Source organism: Camellia sinensis, chromosome 10, assembly GCF_055761805.1.
Source record: "Camellia sinensis isolate YWXY chromosome 10, ASM5576180v1, whole genome shotgun sequence".
Classification (NCBI taxonomy): domain Eukaryota; kingdom Viridiplantae; phylum Streptophyta; class Magnoliopsida; order Ericales; family Theaceae; genus Camellia; species Camellia sinensis.
The window spans coordinates 127,432,521-127,443,367 of NC_138970.1; the positions used below are offsets into that span (position 1 = coordinate 127,432,521).

The 10,847-nt window shown below is 33.6% G+C and overlaps 1 protein-coding gene across 1 annotated transcript; it reads left to right on the forward strand.

Moving 5' to 3' along the window:
- The first annotated feature begins 2,235 nt into the window (after positions 1-2,235).
- Positions 2,236-8,274, forward strand: LOC114310773 (putative cyclic nucleotide-gated ion channel 14). Its single transcript, XM_028256870.2, has 7 exons — positions 2,236-2,676; positions 2,762-3,305; positions 3,789-4,001; positions 4,138-4,439; positions 5,344-5,455; positions 6,471-6,707; positions 7,207-8,274. The coding sequence occupies exons 1-7, from the start codon at positions 2,648-2,650 to the stop codon at positions 7,954-7,956; spliced, it is 2,187 nt and encodes a 728-aa protein (XP_028112671.2). The 5' UTR covers positions 2,236-2,647; the 3' UTR covers positions 7,957-8,274.
- Positions 8,275-10,847: the final 2,573 nt, after the last annotated feature.

Genomic DNA, 10,847 nt, shown 5'->3' on the forward strand with positions numbered 1-10,847 from the left:
TAAAATAACCTTTTTATATTTTCAATCATTTTATTTCTTTTATTTTTATAGGGACAAAAATGGTATTATGAAAATAGTGGTTTCTTTTCTCTCCCAATCTCTCCACTTTTGGGAAGATTGAAAATGAGGCTTATAAGAGAAATGAGTTTCTGTCCATTTCTCTCCATTTCTTTCCATTTCTCTCTACTTAGGTTATCCAAGTAAGTAAGAGAAATACATTTCTCTTCATTTCTTTTCTTTTCTCTCCAAATCACTCAATCCAAATATAGTGACCTATTAGTTAAATAATCATCAACCATTTATATAATATTTAGGGTTATTCATATGAAGACCCTCTAAATTATTAAGAAAAATATCATTTTGATTTCTTAAATTTTAAAAACATATAAATAAACATCTTAAATTATTAAGAAGTATCGCTTTGCCTAAAGCATTCAAATGAACCCTATAAGCTATTGGTGTATTTTATTTTGACCACATTCTATTACTACATTGTTATTTTTTAGACGAAAATATCCTTTAACACTTTATATAACACACCCAACGTCATTTCATTTTAATTTTCCTCACTATTTTATTTTATTTTATTTTAAATATTCTTTTTGCAAAAATATATTTACAAAGAATATTTAAAAAAATAAGGGCAAAATTCACTTTACTTCCTTGTGATTTGGCCTCCGAACACATTACCTTCCTATTATTCAAATATAGGCAAAAACTCTCTTATGATTTTGGTGGCTAAATGTGACAAAAATTGTGTCTAAAACAGTTAGTCGGTAAATGTAGTATGTCTCGGCAACTAAAACATATTTGTGAATAAATATTTTAATCGTTCAAAGAGACCTTTATTTTTGTTTGAAAATTTTCGGCGACTAAACCTTTTGTCGCCAAAATGTGTCAATTATTTACTAAGTTCATTTTAGTAGTCAAAGAGAAGAGTGTTAGCAACCAACATAAATTTAGTTGCCAATACTTTTGTCGACAAGCCTCCGGCGACTAAATTGGATGACTTAAAATTTTAGTTGCCATTGACAATCGGCAACTAAAAACCAGACTTTGGCGATTAATTTTTTAGTCGCCAAAAGCGTATTTTTCTGTAAACTGAATTGGTTAAGGTCAACTCACTGAGTTGAGTAAATTATAATTTAATTGGACAAAATTGAGACAAAATCATAAATTCAAGGTCAAAATCAAGTCAATTGAAATTACAAAGACTAAAATGACACAAAGATTAAAATATAAGGGCTACCATCATAATTTGGCCAAAAAATTGAAAATTTGGTACATTTTTGTATTTTGTTATATACAATGAAATTCTTAAAGATTTTGTACAAATTTTAATGAAAATAGGCAGTAAAATTTACTAATTTTGTGTAAACTATCATCTTATTTGGTTTCAATTTCTTGAATTCAATTTTTTTTAAATTGAGTTTATTTTTTCATATTTTTTATTTTTAGTGAATATTTTAATATTTTAAGTAAATTTTTTACTTTTTAGAGACGCTTAATATAAACACAATTAAAATGTATAACATTTGTGAGAAAAAAAAATCTTTAAAAAATTCATTAAATTTGAAAAATAAAATATATATATATATATATATAAATTCAGTAGATTTTTGTATTTTTGTGTATTTATTGATTATTTTAAATATTTTTTATTAATATTTTTCTTTTTAGGTACATTTATGTTAGGTGCATATAAAAAGTAAAAAAAATATTTAAAATATTAAAAAACACTAAAAATACTAAAAATAAAAAACTCAATTTAAAAAAAATTGAATTCAAAAAATTGAAACCAAATAAGCTAACTATTTTGGGGAAAGTTTACAATGTGCACCCCTTGTTGGGTGCACATGATATGCACCTTATGTAAAAAGTATAATTTCTCTCACAAAATGTATAACTTTTATCACAAAAAGTAACTTTTTTTTTCTTGTTACAAAATGTATAACTTCTCTCACAAAAAGTATACTTTAATTATATATTACTTTTAGAGTGCACATTACGACTTCCAAAATCGTAACTTTTATCTCACAAAATATATTACTTCTCTCACAAAAAGTATAATTTTTTTTTTTACAATATTCAAGCGTATATTGTAACCTCTTCCACTATTTTTTTCAAAGTAAAAAATTTGGATAAAATTTGGGAAGTTTTTTTTTTCCCTCTAAAATATGGATCAAATTTAAAGGCCTTCTACTTTCAAAACCCACAAGAACAACAAAAAAAAAAAAAAAAAAAAAAAATTGTACATCTCCCTCACTTAGGACTCAATCCTTTTTGGACATAAATAACGAACTGTAGGGAGCTGTGTTTTCTTTTCTTTACTGTCAGTTATTAGAGAGAAAGGCCACAATGGCAAGTCAAGCGCATAAGACAACCACCGCCCACCACAAAGAGATTCATTCAGCTCAATTCAATCCTCTCTCTCTCTCTCTCTCTCCCTCCGTTTAGTCTCCAAATTTTCGTAGTTGATTTGAAACTAGTATTTACCCATTTTGGGAACACTTCAAATCCATTTTCAATCCAAACCAATGAATGAAGAGTAGTAAATCCAACAAGAATTCAAATGGGTAGAGCTCTAATCACTATTTGGATCTTTTCTTTCACTTTTCATCTTCAATTCTGAACCAAATTACAAAGCATGGAGTTCAAGAAAGGCAAGCAAGTGAGGTAATTTTCTACCAATTTCCTCCGATTTTCATTTCCCATTTCATTTCAAGTAATTCGATTAATGGGTTTGATAATTAATTCATAGGTTTCACAATGATGGAAACCAAAACCTTGAAAAACCCTCTGTTCTGTACAAAGTTTCAGCACCTTTGTCCAAGCCTGATAGTGGAATTGATGAGAAAACTAGAACAAAGGGGAGTCTCGAATTTGGGGGTTTTAAAGTTTTCCCGGAAAATCATCACAAAAAATCATGGAGGGAGAAAATTATTGATCCAGGAAGTGAAGTTTTCTTGCAATGGAACAGAATTTTCCTTTTCTCGTGTTTGGTTGCACTTTTTGTAGATCCATTGTTTTTTTACCTTCCTTCATTAGTAGTAGTGAGTGATAGCAATTCATCATCTTGTATGACTACTGATTTAAATCTGGGAATTATTGTCACCTGCTTTAGAACAATTGCAGATATTTTCTATTCGTTACATGTTTTTATCAAGTTTCGGACCGCTTATGTATCCCCAAGTTCTAGGGTTTTTGGTAGAGGTGAACTTGTTATGGATCCTAAGAAGATATCAAGAAGGTATTTGAAATCTGACTTCTTTATAGATGTCATTGCAACACTGCCTCTTCCTCAGGTACTTGAATTTGTTTTCATTATTAATTTCTTGGAAGAATATATATTGCAACTGTTTTGGTTTCTGTTTTTCGATTTTCAAGAAAAGAAACCAGAAACCAAAAACGGGACCATACCAAACACACTTCATAGAGTTTATATTTTCTTACAAAATTATACAATTAGTGACCAAACCAAAAATAGAAGGAAAAAACAAAATTCTGAAGGTTTATTCACAGCTCAAATCTTGGCGCGACATCTTAATTTTAACGTCATTTTCTATTTAGTAAGCGATGGATATGAGTTATTAGACTTTGATGATGTAATATAAGGTTTCTACAATAATATTGTATTTTGGTTTTTTTTTCTTCTTTGTGCTAATATTTTTTCCCTGATGCTTTGTGCTAATCAATTTCTTTAATGAATAGTGAGAATAGTGAACTAATCAAATCAAGAGAAATTATACTGTCTTAGTTAATAAACTAAGGTTAAACTGTTTTGGCAGATTGTCAGATGGTTCATTATACCTGCAATTAGAAGTTCCGATGCTGATCACACCAACAATGCCCTTGCACTGATTGTCCTGTTTCAGTATATTCCTCGATTATATCTGATTTTCCCATTAAGTTCTCAGATAATCAAAGCTACAGGAGTTGTCGCAAAGACTGCTTGGGCAGGCGCTGCGTATAATCTCCTTCTGTATATGTTAGCTAGTCATGTATGTGTAACTTCTCTTTCCCTTTTTTCTGACCCCTTCTTTTTACAATAAAAATGAACATTGCAGTCTTTGCTAAATTAATATTTTCAGTGTTTTGAGTGCACTTTTGCAATGTATAAGATTTTTGTTATTGTAGATCTTAGGGGCATCCTGGTATCTGTTGTCAATTGAACGGTATGCTACGTGCTGGAAATCAGTTTGCAAACATGAAATCAGCCCTATAAGATGCTCTCCCCATTTTTTGGATTGTGGTACTTTGAACAACATGGACCGTATATCGTGGGCAAATAGTACTGCAGTGTTTAGTAGTTGCAATCCTGCTAACACTATCAGTTTCAATTATGGGATATTTCAAAATGCAGTAACAAACAATGTCGTCAACTCGAAGTTCCTTGAGAAGTACTTCTATTGTTTGTGGTGGGGGTTACAGAACTTAAGGTATGATCTTCTCAACAAACTATCTATTTACAAACACTGTAAAATTCATCTTTTATTTATTTATTTATTTATTGTGATCCTATTAGCTACTAGTCATATGTGTCTTACCATTGGAAGATTATGAGGCTTTCCTAGAAGCAATTTTTTGTGATGCCCAAATTTTAGTCTACTATGTATCTTTGTTTGGCTCTGAAAGAGCTTATCAGCAGAGCTGTAGTCTTGACATTCATAAAGGGTTGGGAATTTGAACTCCCTGTGAGTTTTTTTTTTTGGACCATATTTTGGCTTTGAAACTTTAACTCTATATAGATCAAGATACATGAACCTAATAGACTGGAATGATCTTTTATGATCAACTTAAAGACAGAAATATGAATATTCTTCAAACAAGGTAATTATTGGATCAAAAATGCTAGAGGCCCCAAAAATTTTATCAAATTTTTGACCAAATGTCTCACATGGATGTGGGTCCCTCACTCATGTGGGATCGTGTGGGACCCACACTCATGTGAGACATTTGGTATATCCCTAGCATAACTCTTATTGGATATATTTTATTGGTTTTTTGAGATATCTTGTGCAAAACCAAAAGAAAATGTATCAGTAGTAAATTGTGAGTTTTTTTTGAAATTTTAACTGCTGAAGAAGAGGGATCTACTTATTTCTGTATTTTTAATTAACATGAAGCAAAAGAAAAGAAAGGATGCTCAATATGTTAATAGGACATGCGAATTGTCTGTTACATAGAGGAAGATGGTAGCATATGAAGCCCAACTATCTAACATTGAGCATGATCAAGCTAGGTCATTGTTCTATGTTCCTAAGATTTATTTCATATCGTTAGTCTTTGTTGAATCTTAACCCAAATGATCAACTGTTCTTGTGCTGTCTAAATTTTTTGCAGTTCTTATGGCCAGACTTTGTCTACAAGTACATTTATTGGCGAAACTGCATTTGCGATACTCATAGCCATCTTGGGTCTGGTTTTGTTTGCCCATTTGATAGGAAACATGCAGGTACTTTCAGGAATCCTTGTTCCCTTTTACTGCTTTTGAAGTCTCAAGAACCATACTTGTTGTCAAAAGTCAATTAAAGCCCACGTCTCAATTATTCTGTGTTTCTTCTACAGAATTGAAACTTAATAATGATTCAATGGACATTATGGAAATAATTCCCTACTTTGTCATGAGGAAAAACGTATAGTACTGCTAGCAGTGTTTTACACCTGCTCTTGCAATTTCATAATCAGGAAAAAGCCCATGTAATCCTCAAGTGGATGCAAAAATTTATCTATAAATATGTATATTTACATGTTTGATAATATATTTACAAAACACGTGTATTTTGCCGGACTTCAAAAATATGGCAAGCCTTTCCCTCAAGTGTTTGCTTCTATATAGCTGCTACGTAACCATGTTAGGACCATACTATGACCTATTCTGTAAAAAGACTTCTTAGTGCATTGTTATATTTAAGGTTGCACCTTTCCTAAGATCGTCCTTCATGTCTGGGAAGCAGTCTTCACTTTGGAAGTCATTTTTGCCGTAGCCCCTTGGGTTTGGTATTCCTTTTGGCATATATGTATGGCGGAACAGGGGGACCACGTGTCCTTTGAGGGCTAAACATGTACACTATGGCTATGTTTGTTTGGACAAACTGGATTATATGGGATTAGCATTGGATTGTGTGTATGAGTGGCAGGTTTGGAGGTATCTGCACTTGGATAGATTGTAGGTGTTTGAAGACTTTTTTCTTACTACTTTTTTTTCCTTTTTCTGTGTCAAATGCCTTTTTTTATAAATTTCATTGTGCCTTTCAATAATAAAATGGTTCATACAGTCAGTCTAAGTTTTTTTTTTTCTTTCCTACTGCTCTCTCTCTCATATATGTGTGTGTGTGTGTGTGTGTAATATTGGTAACTGTGCTCTCCAACTGTCTACTATTAAACTCTTTTTTTTTGGTCTCCTTTTATTGTTTACATTCTTTTGAAGTTGTATAGCATGTCCTTTATATACGTTCTTTTAAGTGCAGACCTACTTGCAATCTCTCACCATGAGGCTTGAAGAGTGGAGACTCAAGCAACGAGACACTGAGGAGTGGATGAGACATCGGCAGCTCCCTCAAGATTTGCAAGAACGCGTGCGCCATTTTGGGCAATACAAGTGGCTTGCAACACGTGGAGTCGATGAAGAGTCAATTTTACAAGCCTTGCCTACAGATCTACGTAAAGACATCCAACGCCACCTTTGTGTAGACCTTGTTCGACGCGTAAGATGTTTCCCTGATATTGGAATCAAGTGCTATAGATTTTCATCTCCTAACATCTTTGGCTTAGTAGCAGGAATTTTCTGCTTAGGTGACGTTTCTTATTCAGAAACGTAAATCCGTGTTCCCAAGTAAGAAACCGATAAGAAGCTTGCTCCCATCCCGACGAGAAAGAAACTCGCTCCCAACTACAAATCTCAAAAAAAAAAAAAACTCAAACATATTCTAGTACTTTCTATTTACATGTAATATTTATTTATATTTGACTAAGACGATTTGTAATTGACATTAATCTACAATAATAATTCATATTTCAATACATATATATTACAACTAAGCGGGAAAAAATAATTGTTTGAATATATTATATATTTAACATATAAAATATAGGCACGCTCTCAATATTAGAAACTGCTATAGGTCCTTACTTCCCCATCCCCGCCCCTGCCCCCACTTCGTGTAATAAGTGCCACATTCTGATCTTAACTTCTCCCCATTGCAGGTTCCGTTTTTCTCACAGATGGAGGATCAACTACTTGATGCCATATGCAAGCACCTAGTATCATCATTAAGTACACAAGGCACCTACATAGTTCGTGAGGGTGATCCCGTGACAGAAATGCTTTTTATCATCAGAGGGAGACTAGAGAGCTCCACCACAAACGGAGGGCGCACGGGTTTCTTCAATTCAATTACTTTGAGACCGGGTGATTTCTGTGGAGAGGAACTACTTGCTTGGGCATTGCTTCCAAAATCAACTGTTAACTTGCCATCATCCACAAGAACAGTTAGAGCACTTGTTGAAGTAGAAGCCTTTGCGTTGCAAGCAGAAGATCTCAAGTTTGTGGCAAATCAGTTTAGACGTCTTCACAGCAAACAGCTACAACACACATTTCGGTTCTACTCTTACCACTGGAGGACGTGGGCTGCGTGCTTCATTCAGGCTGCTTGGCACCGATTCAAGAGGAGATTGATGGCAAAGAACCTCAGCATGAGAGAGTCATTCTCATTTGCTTCTGATGAGCGATTGGCTGATGAAACTGAAAGAGAGGATGAAGAAAAGGATGATAATGCTCCATCATCATCGTCCACAACTTCTTCTCAGGCAAAACAGAACCTGGGTGTGACCATTCTGGCTTCAAGATTTGCTGCCAACACGAGGAGAGGGATTCAGAAGATGAAGGATGTTGAATTACCAAAGTTGCAGAAGCCTGAAGAGCCTGATTTCTCGGCTGAACCAGATGATGACTAAGTCAACATCCTACTATGCTAGATTATACTTTCACTGCCAAGATTGAGAAGAAGAGTTACAAAAGTCCGAAAGGAGCGAGCAGGTATCAAATATTTCTTGATGAAAGAAAGAAGCATGCCTGACAAATACTCATTAGTTTCTGATATATATAGTGTTCATTAGATTGTTATAGTTTTATGTAGCATATCTTGTTTAAAGTAGGATATATAGCAATGGTTGAGGATATTAAGAGTGTAGAACTACTTGTGCCAGGATTTGAGATGTATGGAGATATTTGCTCAAAATGAGTGGAGCTAATTAAGCACTGTTTCTTTTGCATGTTTTGATTTTCTTCACTTTAATAGCTTTGGTTCCATTTGTTATTTTCTTGCATATATATAGTTCATTCATTTAGGATTTCATTCTAGCTATATTTGTTAGTGGGAGACAATAGGGGTATTTGTTTGATATGAAGACTGAGTCCAATAGTCAGCTTCAGAGGTTTATTTCTTTGGACTCTAAGCTCAAAGGGCATATAGAAGTGTCTAAGTTCATTCTATGTTTGCATCTTATGTGGAGCACATCTTGTAAGTCCATTTTGGATTTCGGACATTGTCTGCATCACAACTGATGTGGGACAGGGTGACTCAACCATTAGGCAAGGTAAGCAATTGCTTTAGGACCTATTTTTAAGATCCTTAATGATTTATACTGGTCTGTTTAGTAAAGGACCTTAGTAATGGCCTTTAGCAATACTCCGAATTGACAAAACTTGAAAATGTATTTCTCTTGCCTCTAAAATAAAGTCAAACCTCACATGGTCAAATGAAAGAAAGTGAAGCCTTCTGTGGGATATTTGGTTCAAACACTTTCTTTACTCACTTATATTGGGAAAATGATACACTAATTAATTTTATTGGGAAAAATCCTTTGTTTAATTTTTTGTAGGTTTAAAGGACTAAAAAATATAATGAATTAAATTAATGAACTACCTTATTCTTCATATGAGAACTAATTTCAACAACTACCATCTTCATATTTCGCTAGCGCCGCTCATCATCTCCACCATTAGTTACTATCTCAAATCTACCACCGATGACTGTTGTCTTCATTGTCAACCTCCACCGTTTCAAATCCGGTACCAACGAACTCATATCTAAAAATGACGACTTTAGATTTGAGACTAACAACTGTTAGACAAAAAAAATCACCGAAGTTGTCCATTCAATCTCTATTGTGAACAAGAAAATTTTACTATCAACACAAAGTAAAATTTACTTTGGTAATATTGTTTATTCAATGTTTTGATTAATTTTTTGTTTAATATTTCTTCTAGTAATGGTAAAATCATAGTACGTATGGTGGTTGGTAATGGTGATACTAATGGTGAAAATTTATCGTCTAAATGTTGTATACAATAAAATTTATTATCAAGAGTCAATTTGAATACATCTTTTTGTTTTTTGCCTAGTGGTGACAATGGTAGTGGTGGTGGTAGTTGAAAAATGATCATCGGAGATTCATGTCAAAAAATGTTCGTAGAAAAATGGTCAGTGATCAACGGTCGGAAAGCAACTGCTAGAGGTAATGGATGTCGTATTGAGGTATGGTCTAGGTCTCGCTTGTTGGTTAAAACTCATTTTTCTCCTTTACCAGATTGAAATCAATCCCCTATTTCGTATTGAGGTATAGTCTAGGTCTCGCTATTTGATTAAACCTCTCTTTCCTCCTCTCATGTGAGTGTGTTTGAATTGTACCCCTTTGTTTTGCTTCATTTGCATGAGGCTTGCCTCACCATATATTAAATATTGCATTCCATAAATCATGCACTTTCAAAAAGAAAAGGAAAAAAAAAAAAAAAAAAATCAACTTTCAATTGCATTAGCATATCATTTGCATGGTTACAACTATCACTGTTGCTTTACTTGGCTATAATCTATTCACATCAACATTTGATTACAACATTTTTCATCAGTTAATGCTAGCCCCTCTTTGGGATGACGATATTATCCCTTTCTCAGGTTGTTAGTTCAAACCATATTCGGTTAATACCTCCCATGTTTTGGGTTGTAGGTTAAAACTGTTCATCGGTTACAGTCCTTCTCTTATGTGAGTATATTTGGATTGTATCCCTTATTATGCTTCATATCATTTGCACGAGGCTATCCTCGCATATTATATGTTGCATTGCATTGTAAATCATAAATTTTCAAGAAACAAAAAAAAAAAAAAAGGGCTTTGTGAAGCGTGTAAGTCCAGTTTTCAATTACATTTTAAGCATGCCATTTGCATTCTATCCCTAAACTATGCTAGTTTGATTCCTTATAAAGGGATACGTAGGTAACCTTCGGGTTCAACCAACTATATTTGCATCTTGTTTGTTTGCCCAAGTCTTATGGCCTTGTCAAACGTGTCATTTTCAGGCTTTGACATTCACTCACGTCAAGAAATGACTTCGAGTTTTGTCAAAGAGGAGCAACTGTAGACACCCCATTTTGACTGGCCCTAAGGCTAAAGCGCTTTCTTTTGATTATCCGATGATGAAAACAAGAATGTGTTTCTCATATAATCCTCAGTAAGAAATATGGAATTTGAGCTCTACTCGTAACCCTAAGCTTGTTTTGGCCTAGTGTTTAAGTCTCATTCAAAACTCTCTTTCGAAACTGTCTTTCCGCGCTTTGTTCCAAATATTTTCGTAGTGTTCTAAGACTCCTTTTTAAACTTCAAAATAAGACATTTTTTCAAGAAATTGAGCAAAGAACAATGTGAAAATAGGAGGAAAGGATGATAATTCTGTCAAAAAATCCTGTTTTGTGCAAAATAGTTAAGCCACGGCCAATATTTCTGGCCGACCGGCCAAGAAATTGGCCAGCCGGCTAATTTGCCCAGGAGTAAGGCAGTTTTGGCAGAAT

Excerpts from the sequence above, each read along its gene's own strand:
- LOC114310773 (XM_028256870.2), top strand. The coding sequence starts at position 2,648 with ATGGAGTTCAAGAAAGGCAAGCAAGTGAG. Across the intron at positions 5,456-6,470 it reads ATTTGATAGGAAACATGCAG|ACCTACTTGCAATCTCTCAC; the intron begins GTACTTTCAGGA and ends TTTTAAGTGCAG. Across the intron at positions 6,708-7,206 it reads GTGTAGACCTTGTTCGACGC|GTTCCGTTTTTCTCACAGAT; the intron begins GTAAGATGTTTC and ends TCCCCATTGCAG.